The sequence below is a fragment of the Geotrypetes seraphini genome, chromosome 7, assembly GCF_902459505.1.
Source record: "Geotrypetes seraphini chromosome 7, aGeoSer1.1, whole genome shotgun sequence".
Taxonomy (NCBI): domain Eukaryota; kingdom Metazoa; phylum Chordata; class Amphibia; order Gymnophiona; family Dermophiidae; genus Geotrypetes; species Geotrypetes seraphini.
This window is the reverse complement of record NC_047090.1, coordinates 104732140-104753935: the sequence shown is the minus strand read 5'-3', so window position 1 is coordinate 104753935 and position 21796 is coordinate 104732140. Positions and strand designations below refer to the sequence as shown.

At 43.2% G+C, this 21796-nt stretch overlaps 1 protein-coding gene across 7 annotated transcripts in view; it reads right to left on the bottom strand.

Moving 5' to 3' along the window:
* MTA1 (metastasis associated 1) overlaps positions 1-21796 on the bottom strand; it is a 428762-nt gene that overhangs the window by 314142 nt on the left and 92824 nt on the right. For 5 of the 7 annotated variants that reach the window (XM_033951860.1, XM_033951862.1, XM_033951865.1 and 2 more), the window contains 2 exons: positions 8912-9038; positions 8632-8695 (listed from right to left, as the gene is read on the bottom strand). In XM_033951860.1, coding sequence (XP_033807751.1) covers positions 8632-8695; positions 8912-9038 — 191 coding nt within the window. Of the gene's footprint in view, positions 1-120; positions 205-8631; positions 8696-8911; positions 9039-13424; positions 13445-21796 lie in introns of those variants that run through there. The other 2 variants (XM_033951864.1, XM_033951866.1) reach the window with 2 other exon arrangements.

Here is a 21796-nt window from a genome sequence, read left to right as displayed (position 1 = left end):
GGGATGTAGTTGCAGAGTTTTACCAAGAGCAAAGAAGGGAGCAAGGATTCAGCAATTAAGCAGGAAGAAAGCCAGGGAACCAAACTAGGATATATACAGGGTTTGTGAGACAGCACTTACCTTCTCCTTCCACTTCTTCCTGCTGCTGCTGCTGTGCTACTTCTTTAGGCTCACATAGCCCACTGCCCCCACCTTTTCTACCTCCTATGTAATGTAATGGGGGAATAATATTTTTAATTTTTGTGAGGAACGGGAACAGTGGTATTCTCCATTTTCCCTCAGTTCAATCTGACTATGTCCCTTTCAAGATCAGAGTTGCCAAAAGAAAGTACCGTAAGTTTTAAAAGGGATATTTTCAGTTCATGGTATTCCATGCTTCCACAGCCACCTCTTTTTTTCTTATCCTCCTAATGAAATACCTTATTTATCTCAATGACTGCAAGGTTGCAAGAAAAAACAACAGATGCAAGCAACTACCCAAAAGCGAACCCAGCCAAATTAGTATTATTATGGGGCTCATTTTCAAAAGAGAGAAATATCCCAAAAATGGCATAAAGTGGTTTTTGGGCATTTTTCTTGCTAAAACGTCCAAATCATTATCTTCAAAATACATATTTTAGATGTTTTTCTAGGCTGTTCATCTTCTGTTCATCTAAATTCCAAGTGGACTTGTTGAAGGCCATGTTTTGGGTGGTCTTAGGACTTGGGACATTTTGCAGCAATAATCAAACATTTAACAAAAAGTCCAAGGCACCATTTAAACGTTTGGGGTTAGACCTGTTTTAAAAATGAATAAGGCTAAAAAGGTGGCCAAACTGATCAATGACCACTAGAGGGATTAACACTGACCCCCTTACTCTCCCAGTGGTCATTGACCCCCCCTCCCACCACCCAAAGATGTGAAACAAACAGTACATTCCAGTCATGTATGACAGCTTTAGATGGCCACAAAGACACATTTCAGCAGAGCAGAGTGGCACTCTAGAGCAGTATTTCTGAACACGGTCCTGGAGTACCCCCTTGCCCATCACGATATCCACAACTGAATTGACTTCATAGTCATTAGTAGCAGTATAGAAGCATTAAATAAACAAACAATGAATATGCATAACCTTGATTTGCATACATTGCCTCAAAATTCTTTCATGCATATTCATTGTGGATATTCTGAAAACCTGACTGGCAAGGGGGTACTCCAAGACTGAGTTGAGAAACACTGCTCTAGGGGGTACTGCAGTGAATGTTGCATTAAAAAGTCCCAGGTACACGTAAACATAATCTGCTTATATTGTATGGTGAGCCCTCCAAACCCACCCAAAACCTACCGTACCTACATAAAGATGACACCTGCAGTCATTAAAAGACAAGGTTCTTACCTTAATATCTTTACTAGTAAATAGGTATGTCATTCAGGACAAGTGGGTTGTATCTTAGTGTCCGCGAGCCGTGCAGAAGAAATCCTCTCTGGTTTTTGAATCCCTTCTATTTCACAGAAGGCTCTGCTGCCCCCTATAGTTCTAAAGCAGGCAATAACACCTTCTAGACACAGATGTGAAGTAGGGATACGGGGAAACTCTGAAATTATAGCAAACATGTTAACATTGAACAAAATAGCGAAACAATCATGCCAAACAGACATTCATGGTGCTCAAACACTACCCCAAGGTGTCCTAAAGGTATGACTGGCATCCAACTGACAGATTTGGATATGAACATTCTGAGTGAGATAGCAGGCAGGCGCAGAAATAATGACAGGGTGGGGGTCCGAAATGATTCATCTCTCTATCAAAATAGATATTAGCAAGGTAGAAATCTATCTTTTTTTCTAGTACAATAGATGTGCCATTCTGGACAAGTGAGAAATATAAAAGCAGTCCTAAAAATCTAGGACAGGACCACTGAACTGGCTAGTAGCACTGAGGACCCAAAGGCAGAGTCCTCCCTTGCTGCTATATCCACTCTATAAAGACTCAGAAAATGTATGTAGAGTGGACCAAGTGGCTGCCCTAGAAATCTCCTCAGGGAAAACTGCCCAAGTTTTTGCCCATGACAAAGCCACATTTCTAGTCGAATGCACTGTTATGGAAACAGGGGACTGTTTCCCACAAACAATATATGCTGATGAAATGGCCCTACGAAGCCATCTGGAAATTGTACCACCATGTCTAGCTGGATTTGAAAGCACAAAAAGTTGACCAGAAAGCCTGAATTCATTGGTGACCTCAACATATCAGAGAAGCACTCTTTTAATGTCCAACTTCTTCAGAATCCAGTCCTTTTTCTTGGAATCTGTGGACTGCAAAGCCAGCAATCTAACTTCCTGATTGACATGGAACTCAGAAACATTCGGCAAAAAGGATGGAACAGTATGCAAAGAAACTCCAGCTTCGGTAAATTTGATGAAAGGCCCTCTGCAAGCAAAGGGCCTGCAACTCTGAGACCCTTCTCGCTGAGGTAATAGCTACCAGAAAAAAATTATTATGAGTGCCAGATTCATCAAAATGAAAAAAACTAGCAATTTTAGGATTTTAAAGGAGGGGGGAACATGAGGGAACAGACAGAAACCTTTAAAAACAAGATTTACCACCTCCCCCCTCAATTTTCCTCTTAGGCTGTTAACAGCCTTACTCACTGTGACCTGTGCTGGCAATGTGCTGCAGCTTGCCTCAGCTCCAAAGATAACTGGATCTGGGAGAAGAAATCACTGCTTCAAATCAGAGCATCCTTCCAGTGCTGAATCTTTGGGCTGCCAGTCTTACCAGTGTCTGACTGAGCCTCCAACCCCCGTGGACCCGTGGAAAGGGGGAAGGCAAAACTCAGCCGGCATCCTACAAGGCCCACTGAGCCCCCTACAGATGCCTAACAGCCTGCATTCAAGCCCCTGCAATGCAGTAGGTGAGCAATGCTACAAGGGGAACAGACCTCAAGCTCCAAAAAAGATTCTGCAGGCTGGCCAACAGGTAACACAATGGATTGGCCTGTCAGCTGCAGACCTCAGTCTGCTCCTCCTTCACACAGGCAGAGCTGGACTCTTGAATAGGGGAGCTCCTAGAACTGAAATTGAGAAAAAGAACTGTGAAATATCACCCTCCCCCCAAAAAAAAGACAAAAAAAGAAATAAGCAGAACAGATCAGAAACACTCCTTCCAGCTCACGTGCAAAAGGAAAAACTGTAGGGTACAGCAGGGCCCTCTGCGAAATAGGAGGGATTCAAAAACTAGAGTGGATTCTTTCTGAACAGCTTGCAGGCACTGGGATTTAACCCACTTGTCCAAAATGACACACCTATTGCACTAGAAGGGCTACTGTTGTGGTATACAGGTAAGTACAGTAAGTTTTGGGTGGATTTTGGCAGGCTCACCATACAAAATACCGTATATACTTGAATATAAACCAGGATTTGGGGGCAAAAAAATTGGCCCAAAAATGGGGGTCCTGGTTTATATTCAGGCCAGCGCCCCCTCCCAGAATTATTGCAGGCTGCCGCCAGGCTCTGCACCCTGTCGCCCCTCCCTTCCCTGTCCTACCTCCTCTGCCGATCCCTGGTGGTCCAGAGATACAGCGGGCAGGAGCGAGCTTTCTGTTTTCCTGCCCCGCTACTAACCCGGTCAATGGTGGCTGCCGCAAGATCCAGTTTCTTCTGCCGCTGAGAAGCAATGAGCAGGAGCATGCTTTGGCACTCTGCTCGGCGCCGAGTGGCTTCTTGACTGGCTTTCGCAAATTATCACAAATCGCAAGAATTCACGGGAACCAGTCAAGAAGTCACTCAGTGCTGAGCAGGAGCGCCAAAGTGCGCTCCTGCAAGTTGGCACTCAATGGCAGAAGAAACTGGATCTCACGGCAGCCACCACAAACCGGGTTAGTAGCGGGGCAGGAGTGTGGAAAGCTCGCTCCTGCCCGCTGCACCTCTGGACCACCAGGGATCGGCAGAGGAGGTAGGACAGGGCAGGGTGCAGAGCCTGGGAGGGAGGGGGGCTGGGTGCAGAGTCTGACAGGAGAGGGTGGAAGGGGGCTGGGTGCAATGACTTATATTCGAGTCAACCATTTTTCCTCCTTATATTCGGATCGACTTATGTGTATTCGAGTATATACGGTAATCAAATTATAGTGAGATGTGTACCTGAAACATTTTAATATGATGTTCACTGTAGTACCTCCTAGAGCAGTGTATTGCAAACTGTGTGCTGTGGCACACTAGTGTGCCTCCTGAAATTTCAGGTGTGCCGCGAGACACTGGGGAGGAGAAGAGGTGCCAGCTGATTGCCTACAGGACATGCTTCTCACAGTGAGAGGCACATCGTGTAGGCAATCAGCCAGAGTCAGTGCCTCTCCTTGTCTTTGTGCGTCTTCCCTGCTGGCACCCCCCACTGGTGGCTCAGGGCCTATCTGGAGGACCTTTGTGAATGCGCAGACACTGACATGATCATGTCGACATCCGCACACTTCCAGATGCTTAAAGCCACAGCTACTACGTTTAGTGTGCTGCAGCTAGACAAAGTTTGCGGAACTATGCCCTAGAACAGGGGTGTCCAATCTGCGGCCCAGTGAAGTATTTTGTGTGGCCCTAGTCAAGGGCGATGCAGTGTTTTCCTCTGCTGCCCGCGGGTATTTACTGTCTTGCCGGCTTCCTCCTCTGTCTTGCTGCAGCATTTGCGCGTTTGTGCGGCCCCAGAAAAATTTTTTTGGGCCAATGTGGCCCAGGGAAGCCAAAAGGTTGGCACCCCTGCCCTAGAATGTCCCTCTGCTCAGATATCTATGGTCAATTTGCTAAGAATGCTGACTGCTTGTACATCCCAATGGCTTTGTTTGTGTGCATTTTTCTTTTAGATGGTTTTGTTTTTGAAAATGGTCCAAACAGATAAACACACCGAGCACAAAAACATCTAGAAAGTGGTCATTTTCGAAACAAAAAGTTAAGACGTTTTTCTGATTTAAAAATGGTCATTTTCTCTACTCAGACTTAAGACATCCTATCGAAAATACCTGTCCACATCTCTCACCCAGTGATTTTTGGGTTCATTTAGTTGGGGCTAACTGCTTGTTCTCATTTTTCTTTTTTTTCTAAATCTTTATTCATTTTTTAAAACTTACATCAAGTGTACAATTAATAAAACATTTAAGATTAAATATATCACTTGAATTTTCTTAATATATTCAGATACATAAGTTTATTCCCTTCCCACCTACCCATTCCATTCATATTTAAACAAAAATATATAAATATATAAATATTTTTCTTTTTCCTGCCACTTCCAACCCTCTTTATCCCTTAGTGCTTCATCCCTTCAATCTGTTCCTCTCTTCTCAAAGTCCTTTTCTCAGCCTATCAATCCCCCTCTTCTTTGAATACCACACTGCTTCTCTCTGTCCTCATCTGTTTCTCTTTCTTCAGCACACCCCTCATCCAATTATCTTTGTATAACAGCCCTTGTCCCCCCCCCAGCTTGCACTCACTTTAGCTGTTTTTCCATTTCATAGTCCATATCTCTTCCCTCAGCCTCTCTTCCCCTCATAACCTATGCCTTTCAGCTCTCAGTGCCTGTGTCTACTCTTTCCTTCCACATTCCTTTCCCAGTGCCTTCTTCAGCACTTCTCTTCCTTCTCTAAGGTAAACCAAAAGCAAGAAACTTATCTGACCTACATCGCTGCTCTTCTATGCTCCCTGCTATTAGCCCATTGGTCAAGACATTCCTTAGCCAGCCAGTAAGCTGCAGGAGGAGGCAGGAGTAGCAACTGAGGAAACACAGCCTTCCTTCCTGCTTTTCCCTGCAAGCTCTTGATAACTGGGCAATGCTGGAAAGAATATTGGGGGTGCTCTAGCAACCACAGAGCTGGCACTTATGTTGACAGAACTAGAATAAAATAAGAATTAAAATTCCATGTTTTGTACATGAATAATAACTAGAACCAAAATTATTTTCCAGACTAAAATATCATTGGATGGCAGACTTCCTTCTTGCCAGTTTATAAGAGTACATTAGTGGCTACGTGTGGAGTTGTTTGTTTTAATCTAACTGCAGTCCTAGGGACTCTAGGCTGCACATTTGACCCTTTGTTTTTCCTGTGCGTTTCCTGCACCTGTTCTTATGCAGGGAGGATTAAGACACCCTGACACCAGTAACCTCTCAGGCCTTGGATTCAGCTTCTGGTAGTTTCGGGAAGGGAACCTTGCTAGAAGCAGGGGAGGGTTTGGACCTTCTGAAGGGGAAATGCTAGTGTCGATGGTATACTCCCCCCCAAAAGATTTAAGCTCTGACTTTGCTACCAAAACCTTTTCTTTGGAATCTCATTTGCCACTGACCATACATACTAAAGGAGAGCCCCATTTCTGCTAAAGCCTGAAGATGACACCTGAGAGAGAGAGAGAAAATTAGCAGTCTAAACCAACACAGTTAGACCCTTTTGGCACTTGCAAGAGCAAGGATTCAGAGGCTGGGGCAAGTTACAGGTCAAAAATCTAGTACTAGCTTACTATAGTGAGAAGGTATGGGAACCCTTCTCATCCCATTGAGTTTCAGTTGGAAAGAGTTGAGCAGATCTTGGGATGTATAGCCCTACCATCCAGGTAGCCCATTATTCTACTCCTATGGGAAACTACATCTATGGCAGAGTAAAGAAAAATATAAGAAACTTGCACAAAATACATTTATTGTACCATGCTACAACAGCAAAGGTATTTGCATTGAAGAGATACATCTGTTTGCTGAATTATAACATCTGATATGAACTGTGCCATTAACTAACTGAATACCATCAGCCTACCCAGAGTAGCTTAGATTTTTTTTTTCTTCTTTTTGTAAAATCTTGTGAGCTAGAAGAAAGGATAGGATATACTGATGTAAATAAGTTTTCAATTGCTACTGTTACAGTGAATTGTGCTTTCATCAACAGAAAGAACACTAAAATTCAAGCTTTGAGTTTTAATTCTTGGTGTGGGGCCTGTATTTTGAACGAGTGGAATGGCAGTCTGATGCTTGTCAGTCTACCAGTTTTATAATTAGTGTCGGCTATGGTCCCACCAAAGAAATTCTTTGTGTGTTCCTCCTGCCATCTTCCAGGCAGTATCTAGGTGATTGCCTAGGCACCTTTCTAAAAAGTGGGGCTTACACAAGCACAGTGTTTAATGTTTCTGTTTTTACTATGATGATGTATATCACCAAGCCACCAGATCCTCCCCTATTATTTTATTTTTTAGATGTTAAAAACTCTACTTAAAAGCAGGTACGACATCTCTGATTGCCTGTTACTACAGAGATTACATGGAGGTTACCGTATTTTCACGCATATAACGAGCGCGTTATACACAATTTTTACAAACCGTGCATAACCTTGATCTTATATGCGTGAACGCGTTTTACAACGTTTTTTTTACATAGTTCCCCCCCGACATCCGATTCACCCCGCAGGATCGCTTGCAACCCCCCCCCCGACGTCCGATTCCCCCCCCCCCCCCCCCGCAGGACCGCTCGCACCCCCACAGCCTTCCCCCCCCCCCCGCAGGACCGCTCGCACCCCCACAGCCTTCCCACCCCCCCACCCCCATCATGGAGAAGCTCCTACCGTTCTCCTGCTGCTTCTTCTGCCGGCGGTCCCGGGCCTTCTGTGAGCCCTGCTCTGAAATGCTTCCTCTTCCGGCGGTCCCGCCCTTTCTCTGACGTCAGAGAAAGGGCGGGATCGCCGGAAGAGGAAGTAGCGCAGACGCAGGGCTCACAGAAGGGCCGGGGCTGCCGGAAGAGGAAGCATTTCAGAGCAGGGCTCACAGAAGGCCCGGGACAGCCGGCAGAGGAAGCAGCAGGAGAATGGTAGGAGCTTCTCATTGATGATAGGGTGGGGGGGTGGGTAGGCTCTGGGAGTGCGAGCGATCCTTCGGGTGGGGGTGCGAGGGGTCCTGCGGGGGGGGGTGAATTGGACATCGGGGGGGGGGTGCGAGCGGTCCTGTGGGGTGAATCGGGCTTTGGGGGGGGGCATCAGGCTTTCAGGGTGGGGACAGGACTTCAAGGGGGAGAGGAGAGTCGGGGCGAGCCAGAGGAGAGTCGGGGCAGCCAGAGGAGAGTCGGGGCGGGCAAAAGGAGAGTCGGGGCGGGCAAAAGGAGAGTCGGGCGGCGACGGGAGAATCGGGGCGGCATGCGCGGTATACGGGTGTGCGCGGTGTATAAAAATTTCTTTACATAAATTACAGTTTCCCGCGCACTATACCTGTGTGCGCGTTTTACACGGGTGCGCGGTATATGAGTGAAAATACGGTACATGGAATTCTTCAAACAGAAGGTAAATTACAAAGTTAGGGTTTATACCAAAGGTCCTCAAATTCAATTCCCAAGGTCCACAACCCAGCCTGTTTTTCAGGATTTCCACAATAAATATGTATTAGATCTTGTATTTGTATTCGCTGCTTTCATTGCATGCAAATAGCTCTCATTTTGGAAATCCTGAAAACCAGGCAATGTTGTAGACCTCGAGGACTGAATTTGAGGATCCCTGGCTTATATCATCTACACAGTATTGAGAGCTGGAGAAGCAAGAATGAACCTTACACAGAGATAAGAGATCCTTACAATGCATAGAAAGATGAAGCTTTTCCTTGAGCAAAAAAAACTTATGGTAGTTATGTTGAGTAAAAATGTAACATACCTCCCGCTCCAGATATGATTTAAGTGATTCTGTTTCATTTAAAAGTGTTACACTGCATTTGCCTCTAAAGAAAAAAGAAATATACACCTTCTGAAATATAGGTTTCCAATATATAAAATAAAAAATGCTCAAATATACAGTTTTTAATATATAAAATGTTGCTTCAGTCAAGATTTTATCAGTTTTCCAGTCTGAAAAAGAGGAGTCTATCACTGAACCGTTGGTTCCCTGAAAGCCATATGGTGGATATTAAATGATAATAGGATAATAAACATCTTACCTGATATGTGTTGCTGGTAATGATTCTAATTGGCGGGAAAGGAACAATTCACGATGTCTCAACTGATGTTTTAGTTTTTCAGGTAGATCTACCATTTCTGGATTTTCCATCTCTTCTTCCATTTCCCCTGATTGAATTTAAAAAAAAATAAAAAATATATATATATATATATCAGATAACTTGTCCATGATCAGTGCATATATTTAAAAACTCTTAACAGTCCAGCAAAAACATGCACCTTCCTTGTTAGAAAATGCCTTACTGAAATACAACCATCTGAGATAATCAAGGGGAGGACGCCCAAGGGGGAAACCCAGAGGGGCCCCTCGAGGACGGGGAAAATCGGTGAACAACGGAAAGATGAAATAGAATCCACAGTAATTAATATTTCCACAGTGAAGTTGACTAAAGCACAGTTAGAAGTACTGGAACTAGGATTAGGATATGTAATAACCCAGCGCCCTGATTTTTTCCAACTGAAAATATCGTTTTATAAATTTCTAAGGAAAATACAACTAAAAATATTCTTTGCCGATAAAGCAACTTTGGAGATTGAAGAAGAGGGTTCTATCTGCAAAAAAGAATCAAAATGGACTCCACCGGGCCCTATGGACCCAGCGGTAGAAACTTTTAGAGATTTGGTACTAACAGGACTGTCAATCTATGAAAAAACATCAGTTCATCAAAGGCCCATGTATAACTTAACATATAATCAGCATCAGGCATTGATGCAGTTGAAAGAAAAAAAGGACTGTATGATACTAAGAGCTGATAAAGGCGGTGCTACTGTCATCTTAGATCGAACATACTACTTAAAAGAAGCAGCACGCCAGTTATCGGATACAGTTGCCTATACCTGGATCCCAGATAATCCAGTTGGTCCATTGATGAAAATGATTTTTGATTGGGTCACGGCTTTCTATGAGAAAGGAATGCTCACCAAAAAGGAATATCAATTCCTATTAGAAAAATATCCGAGCACGCCGAATATATACTTTGTGCCAAAAATCCACAAAGTTTTGAAACAACCACCAGGTAGACCCATAGTAAATACTAGAGGGTCATTGCTAGAACCTCTGTCTAAATTTTTAGACATATTCTTAGCAAAAGAAGCATTAAAAACTGCTTCGTATTTAAAGGATTCCTCCCATCTTTTAAGAATCCTATCCCAGGAAATCAGTGTCAGTACCCATACCTTTTTAGTCTCGTTAGATGTGGTCTCCCTATACACCAACATCCCTCAAAATGGAGCTTTAGAAATCATACAAGAAGTTCTGAATAGGAGGGAAAACCCTCAAAGGATTAGCACTGAATTTCTAATGCAACTAGCACAGTGGGTAATAATGAAAAATTACTTTGAATTTGAAGGGAAGTTTTACCAGCAAACTCAAGGAGTAGCAATGGGTGCTTCCTTAGCCCCATCTGTAGCTACTCTATATGTAGGGAAATTCGAAGAGACAAATATATATACTTCTAAATATTTTCAACATATCACCCTATGGAGAAGGTTTTTGGATGACATTTTTTTCTTGTGGGAGGGTTCGGAAGTTGAGTTGGATGAATTTTTTGAATGGATGAATACATTAGATCCCCATCTTCAGTTTACTCCTTCTTACAGTAAAGATAAAATTGAGTTTTTAGATCTTTTGATTATAAAGGAAGAACTACAGATAAAAACGAAATTATATAGAAAGCCTGTATCTAGAAATACTTTTCTCCATTTTTCCAGCTGCCACCCTTATCACCTAAAGTTCAATATTCCAGTTAGCCAGTTTTTAAGAATTCGTAGAGTATCGTCAAACCTAGGTGACTTTATTGAGGCATCAGAAGAGTTAAAACATCGTTTCCAGAATAGGGGATATCCTGCGAAATCTATTAAACAAGCCTTCACCAGGGCAAAGTATATCAATAGGGACCTATTAATTTCTGAACAGGTGGTAGAAGAAAAAAGTGACAAATTAATATGTGTGCTCCCCTACTCAGAGGCAGCAAAAAAACTTATAACATACATTAAAACATACTGGCATGTATTACAATTACATTCTGTGTTCAAAGAAATTCCAATGTTTGCCTTTAAAAGAGGAAAAACTATAGGCCAAGTTCTAATTCAACAAAAACTGGGGAACTTTAAATCTATGATAGTAGGAAATCATACAAGTTGTGGACGATGCCAGTGGTGCTCTTATACCATCGTAGGCACCACTTGGAAAGACCCTCAAACTGGTAAAATCATCACGGCCAGAGCACATACCAACTGCCAATCTACACAAGTAATATATATTATTATATGCCCATGTAATCTGGTATATGTGGGTCGGACTTCACGACCCATACACATCAGATTAAATGAACATAAGTCACGATTGAAAACAAAAAATATTCTAGCTCCAATGGTGGAGCATTTTTTGGAACATCATCATACAATTGAGCAGATACAGTGGCGTATAATTGATAGTATGGAAAGTGGGTGGGAGGGAGGCAACAATGAAGAAAGACTGAACTATAAAGAACAGCGTTGGATATACGTGTTAAATACAGTGATTCCACACGGATTGAATGTGGAACTAGAATGGGGTTCTTTGATCTAACGTGCATCTGGATGGAAAGGTTATCTTTTAGTAACAAATCATGTATATTCTATTTAATTAAGTTTGACAAGACGTAGCACCCCGTGATGCTTACGTGGCGTGATGACGTCACTTATGCTAATGAGGGCTTCGTCCTATTTAAACTCTAAGTAAAAACGCCGCCGCCATATTTGTGGAGAAGTGGTCACAAGTCTTGGCGGTAAATTTGAAAGGTAAGCGAGATAATAGGGCACTCTAGTAAAGGTAATATCTGGTGGTGTTTTATTAAGATGGTAATTGGCTTTTGTTGTATCCTAGGGGTAAAACCTTGATAAAGCTATCCAGCGAAACATGTTGGTGTGAAATTCCCCGTAGCCAAAGACCACAAGACCAAGCTAAGTAGTGCTTAATATTTTAAGCCTTGAGTCTATATAAAACTGTTTAAGAAATAACAAAAAATTAATCACAAAAGCAAAAAGAGGTTAGAAAATATAAAAGGATCCAATGAGGAGCTTCCACATAAAGCTTAGAGCAATGAACGAGTTTGAGCTCTGAGTGGTGGCCTGAGGTTCCAAAAAACTGTATGGTAATAGGTGTTTATTATCTCAGATGGTTAAGATCACTGTCGAGTCTAAACAGTATATTTATTGAAAAAATCACCTAAAAAATCACATAATAATTGTGCATTGTAAGCTTACTGAAATACAAAGCACATGTTTTCTTTCAAATATTAATTGTCATGAGGTTGACTTTTGTTTGTTTTTTAGTTTAAGTCTACTGTATACTTCATTTTGAATGCTTGTTTGGCAGTGGTTTTAAGATCTATTTAGATGAAAGAAGGCCTACAGAATCATATTATGTATGTTTTAATTGTATGTTGAATATTTGTTTGACATTAAACATAACATAAGAACATAAGCAGTGCCTCTGCCGGGTCAGACCAGAGGTCCATCCCGCCCAGCAGTACGCCCCCGCGGCGGCCCAACAGGTCATGACCTGCCTTAATCACCAGAAGGGGCCCCCTTGCCCCCTAGGTTTCTCATCGAAGTCCTATCTTCCCATCAATGTCCTAACCCTCCGGCCTTGCACCTGCACGACCTGGTGAGCTGTCTATACTTATGCAACACCCCAGCACCCCCCTCAGTACCCCACGATCCCCTTTTCCCTCAGGAATCTGTCCAATCCCTGTTTGAATCCCTGTACTGTACTCTGCCGGATCACTTCCTCCGGGAGCGCATTCCATTTGTCCACGACCCTTTGGGTGAAGAAAAACTTCCTTGCATTTGATTTGAACCTATCTCCCTTCAGTTTCTTTGAGTGCCCCCTCGTACCTGTCGTCCCTTTTAGTCTTTTAGTTATTATGAATGTTACAGTATGTAACCCGCTCAGAACTATGGATGTAGTGGGCTATAAAATTTTTAAATAAATAAATATTAAACAAAGGACAACTTTTACAAAGAAGGTACTATACGTAAAGGGTTTTAATTTTAGTTATTTGCGAGCATACTACCCTGGCATATTCAGATTGTGGACTGTGGCACTAGGACTCGGGACCACAATCAAGCCTTCTATAGCAACCCAGCCGATAACATCTGCTGGAAGCAGAGAAATACTGAAGGTTTCCAGACTCCACTGGCCCTTATAAACTCAGAAACAGAGAAAAATGAAAACAAAGATCATATCCAGTCTCCTCATCCTTCTACCGGTAATGTCACTGGAAGTGTTTAAGTACTCGACCTTCTTCACTAATAAGGGTATACAATCCTTTTGTTTGGAGTGGTCTAGCAGGATGAAAAGGAAACAAAAGATTAGGTTCTTACCTTTGCTAATCTTTTTTCTTGTTGATCCATGCTCTATTCCTGAACAAGTGGGTTATACATTCCATGCCGCGAGATTGCTTGTAGAAAGCTTTATTTACATAATTTTTTCAGATTCTCCCCTCTTACCTCAGGAAGCCAGTTCATGCAAAAGTAGACAGTGACACCTGTAGAGGACATAGAAAAAATGGAGGGGTATGGGGACACTCCCTGACAAATAAATATAATCTGCTCATAACATGAAAAATCATAACAATCATCAACAACTGAAACAGGTTATTAAACAGTATAAACCTGAAAGAAATTGTGCTATAAGGAAACACAGCCTGCACTAACCAAGGAGGGGGGACCACAGCTAGGGACCTCCTCCCAAGACAAGTGCGTAACATATTCTGATGTACTTTTCCGTCCAGCTTACCAATACTTATTAAGGCAGATAATCGGCAAATCAGCAACTCCCAGGGCAGGTTCCAGAAAAAGAGTATGGATTTACAAGAAAGCACAATTACTTACCGTAACAGGTGTTATCCAGGGACAGCAGGCAGCTATTCTCACATATGGGTGACGTCATCGATGGAGCCCAGATGCGGAAGCCTCGCAAGCAGACTTGTTTATAGAAACTAGAAGTTTTGAGTCGACAGCACCAAGCATGCACGAGTGCCTTCCCGCCCAGCGTAGGGCGCGTCTCTTCAGTTCAGATAGCTAGCAGAGAAGCCAGCCAGGGGAGGTGGGTGGGTTGTGAGAATAGCTGCCTGCTGTCCCTGGATAACATCTGTTACGGTAAATAACTGTGCTTTATCCCAGGACAAGCAGGCAGCCTATTCTCACATATGGGTGACCTCCAAGCTAACCAGAATGGGATGGTGGGAGTGTTGGCAATTTAGGAAAATAAATTTTTTAATACTGCCGGCCAAACTGGCCATCCCGTCTGGAGAAAACATCCAGACAACAGTGAGAAGTGAAAGGCTTCATCAACTGAGCAAAAACAACATTAGGTCCCAAACCACAGGAGGCGGTTTGAGAGGAGGTTTGACATTGAAAAGTCCTTTCATGAATCTGGAAACCACCGGATGAGCTGAGAGGGGTTTCCCTTCAATAGGCTGATGGAAAGTCGCAATTGCACCGAGATGGACTCGGATCGATGTAGACTTGAGGCCGGAAGTGGATAAGTTCAAAAGGTAATCCAAAACAGAAGTAAGGAGGAATGTTTAGGCTCCTTATCATGAGAAAAACATCATGTAGAAAATCTAGTCCATTCTTGGTGATAGCATTGTCTAGTGGTAGGCTTTCTAGAAGCCTCTAAAATGTCTCTGACAGGTTGAGAAAACTGAAGAGGAGTCATGTTGAGAGGTACTAAGCAGTCAGGTGTAAAGACTGCAGATTGGGATGAAGCAGAGATCCCTGACTCTGTGTATGCAGAGAAGGAAAAACTGGTAGAAGGTATGGCTCCCTGCTGCTGAGTTGAAGTAGAAGGTTGTCTCGGCCACCGATGAGCAATCAGAATCATGGTGGCATGATCGATCTTCAACTTGACCAGAGTCTTGAGAATGAGAGGGAATGGAGGGAATGCATATAGGAAGAGATTCGTCCATTCCAGAAGAAAATCATCTGCCTCGAGGCGATAAGGAGAGTATATCCTGGAGTAGAACTGAGGCAGTTTGTAGTTGTGGGGAGCTGCAAAGAGGTCTAACTGGAGATCCAACATAAAACTCTACAAACAACAGATAAAAGAAAAACGTAAAACATTTTACTCATCCAAAATTAACTCATCTAACATCAGCTCAAAAGGAGCCAATACAAAAGAACTGTTTAACATAGTCACAAATTTATTCGACACCACATGCCACACTCAGCCCATGCATAATATCAAGCTACCCTCAGCAAATGATCTAGCACAACATTTCGATTCAAAAATTAAAAACCTAAGAAATAACTACTCGACAATTGTCACACACGAACATCAAACAACTGATATACATGGAAATGAAATACTAGCGGACATGATTTGGAGTTCCTTCCACAACTTAGAATGGAATAACTACATCAAGTTATATAACAAATACTCTAAATCATACTGTGTCCTGGACTCATGTCACCCAGAAATTATGAAAGCAGCTCCACTAGACTTTAAACTATCTTTGTTGAATTATCTAACCAATAACCTAACTAATGGAAAATTCCTCACTAATAATGGTCACATCATAATAACCCCAATTCCAAAAAACCGCAAAGAATCATCAACATCAGTAACCAACTATAGCCCAGTAGCATCCATTCTATTCATTGTAAAAATCATGGAAGGATTGGTACACACCCTTTTGTATGAAACCCAATCTGGTTTCAGGCCTCTGTTTAACACAGAGACAGTAATTGCGGCTATCCTGGATAATTTGCACTACTTGTTTAGTAAAGGCCTCAATGCCCTGATCATGCAATTTGACATGAGCTCTGCCTTTGACTTGGTGGACCATGGGAAACTGTTACAATGCCTAGATGCAATTGGAAGAGGAGAGGTATTAAACTGGTTTCGAGTTTTCCTTATATCCCGCACCTACCAAGTCTGTTTTAATTATGATCTCTCTAATACATGGAGCAATCCATCTGGCGTACCACAGGGGTCACCACTATCCCCTCTGCTCTTCAATGTTTACATGTCCTCATTGGGTGCGCAACTGTCCCAGCTGGGGATTAAACTATTCAGCTACACTGATGACTTCACAATAATTATCCCATTTACTACCTCTATCTCAGAAGTCACCCCCAAAGCAACAGAAGTACTAAATCGGATGGAGCAATGGATGACTGAATTCAAACTGAAGCTAAACTCAGAGAAAACAAAATTTTTTATAGTAAAGCCATACCTACTTGATACTAAAATGTCAGTGTGCATCAATAACCTTAGTTATCCCATTCAACCCACGACGAAGGTATTGGGAGTAACACCGGTCAAGAGTCTGACCATGAAAGACCAGGTAGACTCCTTGATTAGAAAGATCTTTCTCACCCTCTGGAAGCTTCGGTCCATCAAAGCTTATTTTGATGTCTCATCATTTAGAATACGGAGTCAACTTGACTATTGTAACATTGCCTACTTGGCACTCTCCCAGAAGAATATGCGGCGATTGCAACTGGTACAAAATGCAGCGGTTAGGCTACTCTGTGGACTGCAGAAGTTTGATCATGTTGCACCTTCCTATCGACTTCTACACTGGCTGCCGATGGAGGCAGGTGTGAAATTCAAGTTTGGTTGTTTTTGCTTCAAGGTACTCTACGGCTTAGCCCCTAAATATATAACAGACATAGGAGAAACTCACATCCGAACTTTGTTTCTCCACAGATTAGAGATTGTAAATTTAAGTCATAACCAACATCTTTTCTCACATCAAGCAGCATTATGGGCTAAAGATCTGGAACAACTGCTCGTGCCCACAACTTATAGGGAATTCGGGAAAAGCCTAAAAACATATCTGTTCCTGAAGTACTTAGGTAACTGACCTATACAATCTTAGTCCTCAACAAATGATCTTTAGAACTGTTATTCACTAACTCTGATCTATGTTTATTCCACTCAATCTGTAACACCTTTAATCATTGTAAACCGCATAGAACTTAACGGTCCTGCGGTATATAAGCTGTTATGATTATTATTATTATTATCTGAGATGTTCCCCACTGTGAAAAAATGTGATGAAGAGGTGAGGAATGGAGAGTCCATTTGTGAGGTTGCAGAAGACGACTCAAATTGTCCGCCAAGCAATTTTTCGCCCCTTGGATGTAGACAGCTTTGAGGAAGGTGTTGTGGCGGATTGCCCGGTCCCAAACCTTCAAAGCTTCTTGGCAAAGGAAGGCAGATCCCGTCCCTCAATGTTTGTTGACATAATACATGGCGACTTGGTTGTCCGTCTGAATGAGGACTACTTGGTCATGAAGAAGATGCTGAAAAGCATTGAGAGCCTTGAAAATCCCTCTGAGTTCCAACAGATTGATGTGACATTGACGATCTGTACTGGTCCAGTGGCCTTGTGTACGGAGACCATCGAGATGAGTGCCCAAAGTGTAGGTCAAAGAATCTGTCGTGAGGACCTTCTGATGAGGAGGCGTTTGAAACAGCAAGCCTCTGGAGAGATTGGAAGAGAGCATCCACCAACGGAGAGACTGCTTCAAAGAAGGAGTGATTGTTATGTGTTGAGAAAGTGGGTCGCAAACCTGCGTCCATTGAGAAGCCAGGGTAAACTGAGGAATTTTGAGGTGAAGTCTGGCAAAAGGAGTCACGTGTACTGTGGAGGTCATGTGACCTAACAGTACCATCATGTGTGTCGCTGAGATGGAAGAGCAGGAAGACACTGTATGACAGAGGTGAAGGAGAGCATCCAGACGTTGTTGTGGAAGGAATGCTCTGAGTTGGATAGTATCCAGAACAGCTCCGATGAATTGTAGATTCTGTGAGGATTGAAGTTGGGATTTGGGAAAGTTGATTTTGAATCCCAAACTTTGTAAGAACCACGTAGTCCGTTGGGTCGCTACAATAACCCCCTGATATGTGGAATCTTTGATGAGCCAGTCATCTAGGTAGGGAAACACCTGAAGACCATGGTTCCTTAGAGCTGCTGCTACCACTACCAGGCACTTGGTGAACACTCTGGGGGAGGAAGCGAGGCCAAAGGGTAGCACTCTCTATTGAAAATACAGATTCCCCACCTGAAATCTGAGATATTGACGGGAGGCCGGATGAATGGGAGAGTAGGCCTCCTTGAGATCCAGAGAGCATAATCAGTCGTTCTGCTCTAGAAGGGACTACATTCGAAATTTTTCTTTGACTAAAAATTTGTTGAGAGCCCTGAGATCCAGAATGGGCCGCAGATCGCCCGTCTTCTTCAGAACAAGGAAGTAACGGGAGTAAAACCCTGCTGTTCCAAAGGAACTGGTTCGATGGCATGGAGACAAAGCAGAGCTTGAGCTTCCTGAAGAAGAAGTGCGTTCTGGGATGGACTGGAAGGATACTCTCTTGGAGGAAGCTCTGGTGGAATCTGAGTGAAACGAAGAGAGTATTCTTCCCTGATGATGGACAGCACCCAGAGGTTGGATGTAATTGGCGTCTATTGGTGGTAAAAATGATGGAGATGACCTCCTATAGGGGGAAGAGAAGTCAGAGACAGAACAGTGAAGGTTATGCTCTGTTTTAAAGTCAAAAAGGCTGTGAAGCCTTAGGTGCAACAGAAGGTTGAGATTTTTGTTGCTTCTGAGGCTGCTGTTTCTTAGGAGGAGGGAGAGTGTAAGGAGCCGTCCTCGGAGCAAAACGCCTCTGGTAAATGGGAGGAGGACATGTAGACTTGGCAGGAGCTGGCTTTGGCTTAGGCCTGACAATAAAAGCAAATAATTTTTCATGTTCAGACAATTTCCTGGTGGTTGCCTCGATAGATTCATCGAAGAGGTCATTGCCTGCACAAGGAATATTAGCCAAGTGGTCGTGAAGATTAGGATCCATGTCAATAGTACGAAGCCAGGCAAGGCGACGCATTGCTACAGAACAAGCAGTCGCCCGGGCAGACAACTCAAAGGCATCATAAGATGACTGAAGTGGATGTAATCTGAGTTGTGATAGAGAAGCGATGACTTCCAGAAATTCAAAGTGATTTTGAGTGTCTAAATAGATAAGAAATTTAAGCAAAAGAGCAATGAGGAACTCAAAATAGGTGACAACATGGAAATTATAATTGAGGACTTTAGAGGACATCATGGCATTTTGATAGATGTGACATCCAAATTTGTCCATAGTTTTCCCTTCTCTTCCAGGAGAAACTGTAGCATAAACCTTAGAAGGATGGGATCTTTTTAAAGAAGACTCCACAAGTAGGGATTGATGAGATAACTGTGAATTCTCAAATCCTTTACAATGAAGAGTTTTATATCTAGAGTCCAATTTTCCTGAAACAGTTGGAATTGCATAAGGAGTCTCCAGGCATCTGGTAAAACTTTGAGACAAAAGTTGTGAATAGGAAGCTTAAGTGCCGGAGGTTGAGGAAGATGCATGACTTCGAGATACTCCTTAGAGTATTTGGAACCAGCATCCAGTTGAAGGTCCAAGTCCACAGCCATCTGACGAAGAAAAGAGGAGAAAGATAGCTGATCCAGTAATGCTTTGCCTCGAGAAGGACTCAAGGTCGTCGAGGCAGCCTGGGTCGAATATGAAGCTTCAGCTGGAAAAAAGGCCTCAAAAGAATAGGGAGACTTGGACGAGGCTATGGAAGCCGCTGAGTCCTCGAGGCGTGGAAGTGGAGACCTCGAACGAGGAGTCGTCAGTCTAGTAGAAGTAGGTGTAGATCGAGGCTTAGTTGAGGAAGGACGCTCCTTAGAAGAAGAACTATGCCTGGAAGGATGCCTCGATGAAGGCCTCGATCGTCAGTGAGAACGGTGCTTGGAAGCAGATCTCAAAGATCAAGGAAAGTTCACCCCGGAGACGGAAGCAGCCGATGCCACCGAAGAATGGATAGGACTGGAGGCTGTAGATCGAAACTCCAGAGGCTTGATGGAGGAACCTCGATGCACTCCCAAAGACTCTACTCCTTGTATGGAGTATGAGGATTCCTGCCGAGGTACTGGCAAAGAATCTGCTCCTTGCTTCAAGTGCTTAGATGCCAGACCAGACACTCGCAGAGACTCTGCTCCCTGCATAGAGTGTGTAGACTCAGACTGAAGCATAGGAAGAAGCTCGACCTTGCGGGAGTCTGCAGAATGCTCAGGCTGGATTAGAGTAGCTAGCTTCGATCCCATTTTGGTGAGGAACTGAACAAATTGCTGCTCTAACATGGTTTGGAAAGAAGCCGGCAAAGATGGATCCACGTCTGAAACCGGACCACCTGCCTTGGCTGGAGGTTCCACCGAGGCAGTGGAAATGTGCTTCGACTTGGAAGTCTTAGGCACCTTAAGCACTACCGGTGGAACTGTCTGCCGAGCTATCTGACCACTCAAGAACCCTCCCTCCTCGAGAATCCATTTTTTAAGCATTCCTCTGGAGCGACCCCACCAGACGGTCCCATCGTCCCTTGAAGTCAAGCGTGGTACTGGCCTCAACTATCTGACGTGGAAGACCATTCCATCGATCAATTACCCTTTTGGTGAAGAAGTAGTTCCTGGTGTCCCCATGAAATCTTCCCCCCTCTTGTCGCCGTGGGACCCATAGGATAAAAGATTTCTTCCTCCACCTCAATGCTCAATGCGGCCCGTGACGTATTTGAATGTTTCTATCATGTCCCCCCCCCTTTCTCTGCGCTCTTCTAGAGAATATAAGCGCAGCCTGTTCAGACGTTCTTCATATGGGAGATCCTTGAGTCCTGAAACCATCCTAGTGGCCATTCGCTGAATCGACTCCATTCTCTTCACATCCTTTTGATAATGTGGCCTCCAAAACTGAACACAATACTCCAGGTGAGATCTCACCATGGATCTGTATAACGGCAGTATAACTTCAGGCTTTTGGCTGATAAAGCTTCTTCTAATGCATCCCAGCATTTCTCTAGCCTTTGCTGATGCTTTCTCCACCTGATTGGCAACTTTCATATCATCACGGATGATTACTCCCAAGTCCCGTTCTGCTGCAGTTCTTGTTAGGTTTTTACCATTCAGGGTGTACGTTCTGCATGGATTTCCTTTACCAAGGTGTGCATGCCAGCTTCCCTTCTCTTCTCCTCCTCCCCGGGACGTAACTTCCGGTTTCGGAGGGAAGAGAAGGAAAGCCAGCACGCACACCTTAGAGCCCCGAAGCATGAGTTTGCTACGGGCTAAGGCGGGAAATCTCAAAGCCAGTGAGAGGTGGGGTGTTTATTTTTCCTTTTTTTAATGTTGAGCAGCGGCGGCAGCAACAGCGGCAGGATTCGCGATAGATGGAAGCTGGATGGTCATCTAAATTAGCCGGGTGGAGTGCCCGGCTAAAAAGCCCTAGGGAGAACACCGATTACCAATTAAATGCTTGATAGCATCAATACTTGTTATTGCCTAACTAGATAATTGGTTTACGTGTGAATCTGCAATCTGTGCCCAAAATTGCAGCCTCAGCTTTGGGAGACGTACAGAATCTGGCGTTGTGTGTTATACAACTATTAGTAGTGTTCATTAGATACAATGCTATTAAAATGATAGAGATTTCTCCATAAATTAAGAGTGGTGATCTGAACGGAAGTATTTTACTTCACCACTTTCCTATGATTCATGTTTTTAATTCTGAATGTTTCCCTATCTGAAGATCTGATGAAAAGAAAATCAATAGCAAATGTACATTTAGAAAAAAATCAGACTATCTGTGGATATCCTTAGATTCAGTCATATTACACTTCTATTAATCAGTTGAACAAATGCAATTAAGAGATCAGTTATACAGACACATGCATACATAATGCTTAAAAAAATAGAACGAGAAAGACAAAGAATGAAATGGTAGATTTAATCAATCTCTCTCATCTGATCTTAAAATTAAACATATTTATCAAGAACATGGAAATCAATTC